General features: G+C 37.1%; 1 protein-coding gene across 3 annotated transcripts in view; it reads right to left on the bottom strand.

Annotated features, from left to right (window-relative positions):
- PARD3B (par-3 family cell polarity regulator beta) overlaps positions 1–13511 on the bottom strand; it is a 1062783-nt gene that overhangs the window by 378575 nt on the left and 670697 nt on the right. For 2 of the 3 annotated variants that reach the window (XM_075180190.1, XM_075180191.1), the window contains exon 20: positions 11569–11856. In XM_075180190.1, coding sequence (XP_075036291.1) covers positions 11569–11856 — 288 coding nt within the window. Of the gene's footprint in view, positions 1–7469; positions 8748–11568; positions 11857–13511 lie in introns of those variants that run through there. The other variant, XM_075180192.1, reaches the window with a different exon arrangement.

The following is a 13511-nucleotide window of genomic DNA, read 5'->3' as shown; positions in this document are numbered from 1 at the left end:
AAAATGTCTCTCTAGGTTTATCTGGAAAGGCCGGTCTCCCAGGATTAAGCTGGCTCTCTTAAAGAGACCCACCAGAGGTGGTGGTAGGGGTTTCCCGGATTTGAAAATTTACTATTGGGCGGCTCACCTGAGCCAGATTGTAGCCTCCTTTGCCCCCCCCCCCCACGGTACTGTCGTGGGTTGACATCGAATCCGCTTACCTTAATTTTCCAATCTTGTCCTGTATATGGGGTCTCTCAAAACAAACTAGATCTCCCCTCACCTCCCAATGCCCTACCCTTCTATTCTCAGCTGCAATATAGGAGACCTGCCGACCCCATCTCAAGATATCGGTGTCCTCTCTTACTGTCCTACCTCTTTGGGGTAACCCTGCCTTTTCTCCTGGGCTCTCCTCTGCCTTCTATGGTCCCTGGGTCACATCGGGAGTTCGATTTGTCGGAGACCTATTATTTCAGTGGGCCTTTATCTCTTGGGATGCCCTACGCTCCAAATATCCAAGGCTCCATCCTAAATTCTACGAGTATTTCCAATTACGACATTTTGTGGGCTCTCTCCTCGGGGGTGCTCCTCTCCCCCCTCTTAGGTCTCCCTTTGAATCTCTATGTCTCTCCTCTCCCTTGGGTAGGGGCATGATTTCCTCTATCTACAGCTTAATTCTCAATGTACTTTTACCTCCGGGCGGTAGGCATGAGAGGGAGAGGGACCTGGGCCCCCCCCCAGAGGAGGAGTACTGGAAATCATAAGGGATCAAATTGCCACCAGCTCTATTTCCACTTTGGTGAAGGAGAACGCATACAAAGTATACTATAGGTGGTACTACACACCTGACAAACTCACTAAAATGTTCCCCTCTAGTTCTCCATTATGTTGGCGAGGTTGTGGCCAGATGGGCTCCTTTTTGCATATCTGGTGGTCCTGCCCTAAAATATCCTCCTTTTGGGATCGAGTTAGGGCCCTCCTCTCCTCCCTCCTTCCATGCCCTGTCCGGAAAGACCCCTGGTCTTTTCTTCTCTGTTACCCTTTGATTGATGATGATAGACAGTCTGCAAAATTGGCTTCCCATGTCCTTGCAGATGCGCGATGCCTAGTAGCCAAGTCTTGGAAACAAGCTAACCCCCCCACTATGGCGGCCCTGCGATCCTATATCTGGTTTATTGCTCGGATGGAACAGATTACCTACCACCTACATGATAAGGGTGATAAATTTCACCAGGTTTGGGCTCCTTGGCTTTACTTATAACCCCTTACCTCCTGTACCAACTCCTTCCCCCTAACAAGACTCCCCAGGTTCATAGGTGGCCTGACTCTGGACTCTCGATGCTGTTTCCCTCCCCGGAGCATCTAAGTAGTAATCTCCTCTGCAACTTTTATTGCCCCTCTTTTATTTGTTTCTCTTCTTAAAAAGGAAAGAAAGGGATAAGGAACTGTGTGGATAATTGGGAAGTATGTTTTCTTTTTCTTTCAATCTCAATGGTGCCCCCCCCCCCTCCCCCACATTATATTGTTATAAAATGTTATAGTGTCTTGAGTATTCTAGATAACAATTGTATACTTACCTGCCTGTTTATTGACAACCTCTGGCTATTTTATAGATTTGCTACTCAAACATTTTCAGCTTATTTGACGTATGCCCGTCACATGTACTGTTCTCTGTTTTTGTCTCTTGCCCTGCAAATGTACTAATTGTTGATTCTTATCTGTATATGACTGCTATTTTTCAAAATAAATAGTTAAAAAAAAATAATTTACAGCTGGTTTAGAACATTGCAAGAGGCTTTTTCCCCTTGTAACTGACTTTTTTTCCAGCTCATAATATGACAACCTGACATTAAGTAGTGCTTGAGAAAATGACACCAAAAAGTGATGAAGAAAACTATATTAGAATATTCTAATGTGCCGGCACATTTCTTATATTATAGTTAACTGTGAGGTTTTTTATTTTGCATAGGACTTGTACAGACCTGTATGTGATGTGATTCCCTCATTCAGCGGAGCATGTGAATTCGACAATCAGTTAAAGTGAAATGCATACAGCGTTCAGGTGCAAGGCTAGCACAAAAAATCTGATAATGAGCCCACTTCAAAAATCAGCGCTAAGTGGAGTCAGGACTAAGCTTTACCACATTTGGTGCCATTTAAAATAGATTTTGTACACCTGGCAGTCACACAGGAGAAGCCAGGTTGATTTACAAAGCAGGAGCTGCAAGGCAGCAAGCTTGCTCTGTCATTACCTGAGTGTACATAGAAGCACTTCAGGACCCCTGGCTAGTTGTGCACTTACTGCATACAACTGCTCAATTACTGCAGTCCTTTCAGACAATTATGGAGCATTACAGGTATTTCAGACAGAAAACAACCAAAAAAATAGTGTGCCATTTTCCCCCTTTCTATTCAAGTGGACAATTTTCTGTCTGTTCAATGACAGAATTAGCTTTCTAAAGAACTCAAAAGCCTACTAAAGGTTTTGTTCCCCAACTCCTCCCTTACACCTCTAAAAAATACCATTGGAACCAGTAGCTAAAATTAAAAGCAATGACCGCAAATAACATTTCTTATTTTTCAAATATATTTTTAGACAGTGAGATTAACACTTTCAGGTCTGCAACAGACTAATGTTATTGTTAATGTTATTGTATAGACTTTGTATATAGTTGTTTTTTTTTATAGATGATAGTTAAGCCTCAGTGTAGGGTAATAGAAAGTTTATGGTTAACCTGAAAACAAACAAGCCTCATTGTTCAACAAGAGAGGGATTGGTAAGATGTGGCAAAGGCGCTTCGCCGAATGGTCCTCCTCCCCGCTGGGTCACTTGCTCTCTATTGACGCAGTGAAAGAAACAATTGCCTGCACTAAATGGTCTCAGGCTGCCAATCAAAACATTATCCTATGACAACAAGCTCCCCCACGCCTGATATGCAACTACTCAGAGAGAAGCGTATGGAGAGGCACCTCTACCACATCTAACAAAATGCACAGTACTCATAATACCTGAAATGAATGGAGTGTTTGCCCCCCACTCCTTTCATTCCTCTCTTTGACTTGTTTCATAGCTCCAGATTCTCTAGACCTGTAGTAAAGTGCTGATGTATTGAAGAAAGGCAAATATAGGTTTTCATAGGGTCATGAGGACTTCAGCAGTGGCTCTTTGTTCCAGAAATTTAATTGAGAAATTGAATCAGTGATGGCCACAGAGTAGAGCTACCTATGTATAATAGCACGGTACTCGGCTGTCACATCATTGAAGGCAGCAGATTAGAGTCAAAAGATAAACTTTTTCTTTTGGCTCTTTGTAGGTTGGATGCCTATAAGTGGTGCAGCTGATATAGACATTTTTTAAGGTCTTACTAGTGTCCAAAATGATATTATTTTTATCAGCAGATTAGAGAGCTAGAGACATCTGCTGTAATAAAATAAAACTTGAAAAATTCTCGTCAGTCCATCACATTCATTATAGTTTTCTGTTAATCCATAAGAAGTTATCAATGATCCCAATTGAAGCTATTGTCTCAAATGATAAAATAGCAAAATACTCAATCTCCACCAAGTGGTGCAATGATCTTCAATAGCTTAATGATTTTTTTATCTATTGGACCTAGACATTGTGGTACCATTCAAAATCAAAAATTCAAAAAATGTGGGGTTTTAAAATATAATAAACATACTTTTTGCTGTGATTTAGTAAAACAATAAGCCTTTTAACTGCCCAAAACTCTTCTCTTGTAAGGGGGTATTCAAACAAGATTGAAAAGGAAAATCAGAATACTGGAGATGTGTTATCAGGCGCCATACTAGCAGTCTTCTCTCTGCTTAGGGACGGGCGGCTGCCTCTTCCGACCAGGAGTGTCACGTTGCTAAGCTCCCCCGGCTGGCTTCTCTCTGCTTATGCGCATGCGCACCGACATTCCCCTTGCGTCCCTGTTGCTAGGCAGCAGGGAACGCTCCGGATCAGCTGTCAGCGTTTAGTGACTTCACTGACCGCTGGGGGGGACCCAATCAGCTTCTGCCTGCTATTTAAACCTGCTCTGGCACCATTAGGGTTCCAGAGTATAATGTCTCCTCTACTCCAGCGCTCTCCTTCTGTTTTAGCCCAGCTTGCTGTACCTCTTATCCTGGATTCGGTTCCTGTTCCTACTCATTACTGGTTTTGACCCCGCATTGTCTGACCTCGCTATTGGATTCCGATTTGGCTCTATACTGCTCCTTTGTTGACCCTGGTCTGTCTGACTATCTTCTGGTTCTAATTTCGTGCTACATCATTTTGGCTGGTATCGAGCTAGGTTCATCTGACTATTCTTGTATTTCACCAACGCTTAGCCGGCGACTGTCTATGAGAACTACGACCTGCACGGCCCTAGCAGATAAGACCAAACCTCCTTGCGGGGGTCCCTAGTGAAGACCAGTGGCGCGTTAGACTCTGCACCTTCACGTTTAGTAGTGTTAACCCCGGCAAATGTACACCATCCTATACCCGATCCTGACACTTGCATACTTTTTCTATGAAGAACTAATAGTGTTAAATTACGCAAAGGAGGTTTTTTCTACATGTCTTAATCAAAAATAAAACTGTACATTCACTTAGGCTTTATAATTTTAGAAAAGAAGATAATCTCTATTCCATATATTAACAAGTTTTCTTCTCAACTTTAATTAATCTTTGGTCATTAAATGAATGTTTAAAATGCCACTTCTGAAATCTTAAATTTACATATTATCAGCTAGCTGCAATTTAATGTTCTTATGACATCCATAGGCAGACCAAAACATTATTTGCGTCTGACTTTGGCTCTTAGTGCTCACCATACTTATTCTGACTCTCTTAATTAACCATACGCATATTAGCATTTAGGCTTCAATGACATTTCTTATTCTAAGAAATTAATGTGCACTGCTTGATAAATTGATCATTAATACACATGGTTGTTCACAGTCCACAGAAAACAAATCATCTCAGCCCCAGACAAAAATAAATCATGATACAGGGCTAGAAAGACAACCAATCCCTTCTTGTAGAACAAATACTCCTGGAAAAACACAGTGACTGAGGGAGTGAGCATACATACACAAATCATTTATTATCATGTGTAACTAATAATATGGGACTATCACACAATATTTTAGCAAAAGTAACAAACCACAAGAAAATTTGCATCCTCATTTAAAATGTATATGCTGCCATAGATGTTGATCTTTGCTGGTGGATCACTTGGGACAATTAGTACATAATTGGGAACAATTTTGAACAAATTAATAAATCATCTTATGAAATATGTGACAGAGGCTAGATGGAGCAATATCCTCTCATATTTTAAAATTATTGTCAGAATGACAGCTATAAGACTTGTTAGCAAATACCCATAAAGACTATTGAGGAAATGCAGTGAATATTCAAAGAATAGCCTTAATAAGAGCAACAATACCAAAATACGGAGGTAAAAATATGTATGGTTGATCATCCAATATCTATAGTAAAACACCTTCAAAATAATTCAGCAAATTGAGACATTAAAGGGATTGTCTACTGCTAGACAAGACTCCCTCTAGAACTAGATACCCTCCAATGTTCTTTTCCGGAGTAGCACCAGTAGCCAATACAATTAAGCTGCCTGTGCAGAAACTATGTAGTGAGTTCAGGACCTGGATGCAGGACATTGCCAACCCAATCAGTTACTGCATACATTGCAAACACCCTTTTATAGTCCCAAATTCTTGAACACCAAAAATGGGATGTAGGATGTGTTGGACCAGCGCCTCTGTAATAGTGGATAACCCATAGGTGGGGCAGAGATTAAAATGTAAGACCAACATTAAAACTCTACATGGGGAAGTACACAATGTAAGTGGGATCTTGTGAATAACTCTTTAATAGAAAGACTGAGCACCCCTGTGACTGACATTCTATAGAGATGAAGAAATGCATTTAAGGGGTAGTTATTGGCACTACAAACTTGGTCAGTGTACTTGGCTGAGATCTGATATCACTCACTTAATAAATGGGTTGCAAACTATATCTATATCTAGAGTGCACAAGTTTTGCTTTGGTAAGAGGTCTCTTAAAAAAATAAGATATCATTACTGAAACTTGAAAAAAAGAAAACTTCCATTTTGTAATAGTTATATTCAAAGACTAATGATAAATATTGAGACTCACTAAACAGATATAAATTGTGGAAATGTTTCTATTGTATGTAAACATGTTCTGATGTTTCTCCTGAGTTATATACACATCCCTGAACCTCAGGAATGAAAAGGTGAAGATAATACTTTATGATTATGATGAGCTTCATTATCTCCTTGTGTTTGCTATTAAGATGTCTATAGATTTCTAGGAGAGTTATGTTCTTATTGACTTCAGTGGCTGTGGTGAGTGGGGTGTGAAGTCATGTATATCTGTGTGATGCTCCTTATGAATGACACACATGGAAGTATGAGCACTGCCCAACATTCAGTTACCAGTTGAAGCAGACTTGTAATGAGATTCTTTTGTTCACATTTAACCAAACTATTTGTGATCTTTTGTATAAAGCATACCACCCACCATTTACACTTTTTTTCTTACCAAATACCAGCTATCTGTAAATGTTTAATGAATAAATTTTTGCCAATTTCTATTATAATTTTTCCTAAAATAATAAACCACTTTTTTATTTCAACTCACAGTGTGATGTACTTAAGTCTGTATAAGGTTTTCCCAGGGGAACAAGGACCATGATTTGATAAGATAAAACGTGATCTATCTAACCCACAGCACAAGAATTTAGCAGACTCTTATTAGAAACTATTAACTCACAATTTCAAAATATAGCAATATATATATATATATATATATATATATATATATATATATATAGATATATCTACTACATAAATGCCTAGTGGCGTGTGTGTGAAAAAAAAACCAAGCTGCAGCGCCACCTGCTGGGCAGAGTTATACACTGACCTATATATTTCTTGAAGGAGAAGTGACAGTTGGGGGTGGTTAGTGGTTGCCGGGGGTGACAGTGGGGAGTTTTTAACACCTTAAGTAGCTTGATGAAGGATGTGGCGATGAAGATGAAGGATGAGGTGATGGAGAAAAATGATGAGGTGGTGACATGTGGACAAAACCACGTTAAAAAAGGGCACTTGCGTCGGAAAGTAACGCTCTTCCCATGAGGAGGCCTGGGCTAGGCCCAAATGCATGACAAGAACCTTTTTCACACCTTAAGTAGCTTGATTTGACTAGAATGCATGAGTATCATGCACGGGTTAACTTGTATATATGTATATATATATATATATATATATATATATATATATATATATATATATATATATATATATATATATATAATACTTAGTATTCTTTGTTACACTAAAAAGGTACTAAACATAACCTCATTCAGCTTGGCAAATACAAGAACAAGTGAACATGGCTCAACTGGAAAACTGTCCAGTTGTTTATAAACAATGTACATGCACTCAGAAACAAATCAGAGAAAATCAGCATTTATTTACTGCGTATATTAGACATCCAAACATAATATTTTACTACTCGGATACAAAAATATATGTATATTTCTTAGGAGAATCATCCCTGTACATGTAATCTGCCAACAATATAATGTGTACAAGTTTAAATCGAATGCTGACATGTTCTTTTTATCTACACAAAAGGGGAATATTAAACAAAGGTGTGTGTGTATGTATGTGTGTGTAATATATATATATATATATATATATATATATATACACATGCATACACACGTGCACTCATTACTCATGGTCATTTCTGCGGCAATGACATGCACTTGAAAGATATATAAAAATGTTTAGGTTAAGGACGGAGTAGAGAAAGCAAGTTATCATCTGATCATTTAGTAGGAATCAAATCCATCCCACAATGCCCACTTTATTTTAAACTCAGGGAATTACATTAGAGCCATTCAAGGTCCTACTTCAGTTCAAAAGTTCAATTCATTTTACAACTATTTTAATAAATAACAGGTTTAATTGACAAGATAATTTATAAAGGTACTGTAAATTAAAAGTACAAAAATAACAAATGACTTATAAATGGCATCCAATTATAAAAATATGGAATGCATATACTGCAAAAATATATTGCACATAATAATAATATTAATCTGAAGAATGTTGGGAAATATGGAATATATGTATTTAATACATGAATAAAGTTTTATAACCGGTTTATTGTAAAAATATAAAAAGCTACAAACAATTTTGTATTTGAAAATTAAATTCAAACTGTATTTAATTTAAGGATTATTTTTAAACCCTTCCCCCCATTATCTGTATTATAACAACACTGCATCTTCGAATGCACAGATAATATACTATACTTAACAAACTGCAGTATTGAGAAAATCAACTAAACAGTTATCATAATAAACATCTGTTTTGATCTCAACATACTGTGGGTTTTACACAATGCAAAAGAAAAGGACATGTGCAGCTAGCCTTGGAGGGTCCAAACTTTACATTGCAAAGAGCGACAGAAAACAGGTACAGGGGAGAGAGAAACAGTATTACTGCCAACAGGGAAGATTGTTTTAAATTGATTATGAATCTCTAGTGTGTTCTTTCCTAAGAAGTTTCTCTGAAATATATGTCAGTAATGCTCAGGTATTTCAGCTGCATGTCATCGCTCTGCTAATCCCTACATGTTGCCTGTGTTGAAAGGACATTCTGTGGCTCTGCACTTCCACTTATCTTGCTCTCGTTTTCAGATGACAGCGAACTGCACTTTCCTGGATAAGACAAATACATTAATACTTTTGAAGAATAAAAAGTAATGGCAATAAAACAACAAATCTGGAAAGTCAAAGTGTGATTGACAGTGTGAAACAGCCTTTGATTAGTGTGAATAGACTGGAGAACAAAGAGGACCATGGGAGCTTTATACTAATATAAAATGGTGGTTTAAACTACTGTATTCATTGACTTTTCTCAATTAAGTTATTTAACTGGGATGTCACTTGTTTACTGTGAAAATTCTGCAAATCAGGACCTGAGAGGTCTATGTATAATGAAACACTGATATATATATATATATATATATATATAATTTGTTACTATCATATGAATCAGTTTATCTGGTACAGTATATACAGGCTATCAACCATTGGCAGATTATTTATGCAAGCATGCATGCAATTAAGTAAGCCATTCTGCTGCCTTAATTATTTGTCTCCAAGACACCCCAAAAGCACAGATAATATTAACAAACAAAAATCAAGGAACAAACTACTCCCGGACTGATTCAAATAAAACTTGCTGATGCAACAAACAACACAAGATGTATTTATGGGAAAGAAGATGGTAATTTCAGAGGTGATCAATTATAACACTGACAATAATAATCCAATCAGCAAATTAGAGACATTAGCTATTCAAATTGGTTCCAAGAATCCACTCAACAGCCCAAACATTTTCATTCCACTAATGAGAAGTTTTGCAAATTAAGATACATTTTAGGTCGATTTTCATACATGATTGCAAACCATTGCACCCCAAGTGATCATAAAGTGAAGAGAATAGACACACATTCTGACATATCAGTTGAAATTCATTAAGAATCAATACTGGTATAGATTTGGTTTTCCATACTTATAATATGATACACACCATTAAAACCAATATATAAGCATTCTAGTTTCTTGAAAACCTAGAACCTCTGAATTAAAATGCACCTGTAGCCTTCACTCTACATGACAGGCACGTTTCAAGCTCACATCTGAATTTACTTACTTGGTAGAGTACTGCCACCAATGTCAAACTCTTATGGCATGTCCTAAGCGCTTTGGTTGTGGCCATTATCACTTTGTTAAGTAAACGATTGGAATAAAACAACTGAATATATGCTGAATTTAGGTTGAACCAGTATCACTTCTTAAAGGCCAAAGGAATTTCATTGCATGAATTTGAAATATAATTAAATTAGAAATAAACCAGCAGGATTATTGTAGGGTTTGATTGTTTTTTTTTATATACATAGACCTCCATATACTTTGTGGCATATCAATTGAGGAAGCAAATATAGACAAAAAAGGAAAAGGAAAGTCCTTATCAGTTTGTACACAATTTTCCCAATGATAATTCTGTGAATCATGTACCATGTTATTAGCAAACATCCATCATAAGTAGAACATGGGATGCACAAGGTTGAGTGGGAGACCCGTATAGGTTGTATAATTACTTAACATCTCTTAAATTAATAGCATATTATTAATGGACTTGTAATTAACCCAAAGAACATTACTGAAGCCGAAAATAGCATGTGAAGCTCTCATTACTGTTTCAGTAAGTGCAGCCCTTTAATCAACACTGTTAAATAATAAAATGTTGTAATTTAGTCATTTGTGTACAAATTTGCAATAAGCAGGCATTAAATGTTAAAATTAGATGAGAATAAAGATTACTAGATTTTTCGAAATCAGCAAATTTAATGGTTGACCCAGACCAATCGCCAACATGGTCAGCTTTATCATAGTGAATAAGCAAGCCTCTTGTTGGCTGTTTATTAATATCTACAAATGTCTGCGCACTTTGCAAGTTAATGCTGACAAGCAGCTAATCAATTCAGCAGCAGTAAATAAAGTGATGGCCTTTTTCTGTAATACGATTGTCTTTATTTCACTTCTCTCAAAACAGTCAGAGTTTGAACAGTATAAATATGTTTTGGAGTATAAGGCCTGATTCATTTAGGAAAGTAAAGCAAAAAAATTAGTAGCTTTGAACCTTGCCAAAACCATGCTACAATGCAAGGGGTGCAAATGAGATTATTATTTTGCATATAAGCTAAATACTGACTGGTTTTTCATGTAGCACACAAATACTTCATAGCTTTATTTTTACACTGTCATTTGACTTTGATCTAGGACATGCTATTCCCCAATTAAAAAATCTGTCCCCCCATTTTAAATTTACCTCCTCCTCCAATGCAACATGGTTTTGCCAAGGTGAAAAGTTACTCATTTTTTTGCTTTACTTTCCTTAACGAATCATGCCCTATGTCTTTTGTATTTGGTTTCTTAAATTCTCAGTGCTACAATAGCATGGGATGGTAGGTTAAACCATAGGCATCAGTATATTTATAACAGAGAGTTTTAATTAATAATTTTTTTTGTATCTAGGATCAAATTATGGCAGTAGGTAAGATTTAGTGTGCAATAATGCAGAGAAGGTCAAGGTAGCTACATTTATATTGCACATCAGAATGTTGTTATTTTTACAACAATGATTACTTTGATTTGGTATTTTCTGTCTACTTTTAAAATCATTAACACATCTTTAAATGGGCACATGGAATAAATGCTGTTGCTTCGTCCCTATTTTGTTAAAGCGAAGTCTTAGAAAGGTAATCAGTCTTGTGAGGCAAAGCTTAGTTCCAGGATACAAATGCCACAGTTCCGCTATCTTTCCCCAGACTAATTGAAACTGCATGATACCTCACAGCAGGGAAAAACGGCAAAGTGTAATCATATGCAATTTTTCATACAACTTCATCTAATGAGCATCATGCCATCAAGGCCCAAAGCATGATAAGATGTGTTTGGCAATGGTTATTACCTGTCAACTGTATCCGGTGCCTGCTGCTTCTTGTTTATTTTACCGTAAAGGTCTTGAATGTGATCCCTCTCTGAAGTAGGCACTAGTGTGTCTCTTGAGTAACTAAAAGTCCCAGGACCTGGAGGGGAATAAGGCCGCTGCAAATTGAGATGTGCAGGGAGCTCCTTAAAGTGGTTTACTCTGGCATAATTGGGGTCCATGTCATCATCTTCAATATCATTTGCTGCATTGAAGTCAAATAACACCTTTGCCTGTTTTTCCCGTATTTCTTGGTGCTTTGCATTAATTCTGTAATTCAAATAAGAGATAAAAAAATATTAATTATGGACCACATTACAAGCGAGTATAAAATATTACATAGATCACCATATTAATTCCACTATAGCGGATAAAAGACATGAGCAGACATACACACTTCACATGCTGATACTAGTTACAATGTGATTTTCTTAAGTAGAGTGCATTTCTAATTTAATATAATAATCATATACATATTTGGCATCTCTATCAACTTTTTTTTTGTTCAGGCCTAGATGTACTGTACATACCTGGAGTTTGTGGATGGAAAGACTCTTGTACTGAGCATTCCATATCCTGCTGTGCTGTCACAGAATAGAATTTACTAGTACTAGAGAAATAAGTACTGCAAAACTTTGCATGAATAGAGTTTCAGAAGTGTGAGGTTCTTGTGATATAACCTTAGAATTCTACTTTTGCTTTGCCATTCAGTACTGTGTTTATAAATTCACATTTAACAGAATTTATAGTCGAAATATAATGTTGGGATGATGACGGACAATTAATTCTACCATGTGGTGGGGTATGGGTAGGACTGGGAACACATAAGGCCACATTCCACTGGCAAAACATGTTAATTTCGTAGCCAAATGCATAATAAGGTGAATATTCTGCAGAATAGTTTTTAGATTTTTGCTCATCTCGAAGTGGCACTACCCCTGCACAATTCATTTTCTCCTCAGATAAATCACATTCCTCAAAATAACTTCCTCGCAGACCTAATTTGACATTTCACATTCTCAGTGAACTATTCTCTCATTCCTTAAGCTCATTTTTTCTTTACCAATGAAGGACATAAATACCAGCCATATCCTCTATGCAAGCAATGAGCTTCCTATCAGTCACTGCAGCTGCTAGACACAGGCCTACTGTGCCTAAGGAGATTTTTTATTAAATTTAATTTTATTGAATTAAAAAAGTTTTCAGTCAAGAATATGGTAAAGGATACAGAAAGGCAAATGGGAGATTGAAGGGAATGTGAAGGGTACATAAACACCAACTATAATCAGTTGTTACTTGTCCAGCAGATCGAAATAAACATAACTCAAGGTGCCAAGAGCTTGTTGATCTAGAGACCACATAAGAGTTGCTATGGACTCATTTTCAATGGGGAGAGAGGTAGTTCGTACTGGAAAGAGGAGTGGGAGTAGGGAGTGAGGAGGGGTCTGAGGGAGCGAAGACCACGCCCAGATCCACAGTTCTGTTCAGTCATATTTAGAAGAGGAGTTAATATCTAATTGACCTCAAAGTGGGAAGTCTAGGCCGCCCAGATGCAGTTACATTTGCTTGGATCTTCATATTTCACTGTGGTTCTGTTATACTCTACTGATTTGGTTTTTAAAATAGTTTGTATTCTGCTACATGCTGTTAACCAGCTTTTTGTGATACAAAAAAAAGATTCCTAATATTTTATGAATCATTGAGCATGTGATTATGCTCTTTCATACACTCTTTAGCTATTTATGTTTGCAACAAGGTATTTTTTCCATAATGTATTTGTAGTATTTTTAGGAATGACATTTCACATTAGAACTTTGTTACGCAATTAGAACATTCCTCCATTTTTAGGCACAACACCTCTTTATAACTAAATCCCACCTTCCCCTTTCCCCATTAAATGATATATTAGACCTGATAATGGTCTC

This window comes from Mixophyes fleayi, chromosome 7 (assembly GCF_038048845.1).
Source record: "Mixophyes fleayi isolate aMixFle1 chromosome 7, aMixFle1.hap1, whole genome shotgun sequence".
Classification (NCBI taxonomy): Eukaryota; Metazoa; Chordata; class Amphibia; order Anura; family Limnodynastidae; genus Mixophyes; species Mixophyes fleayi.
Note: the sequence above shows the minus strand (reverse complement) of the source record. Positions and strands in the feature narration are given on the sequence as shown.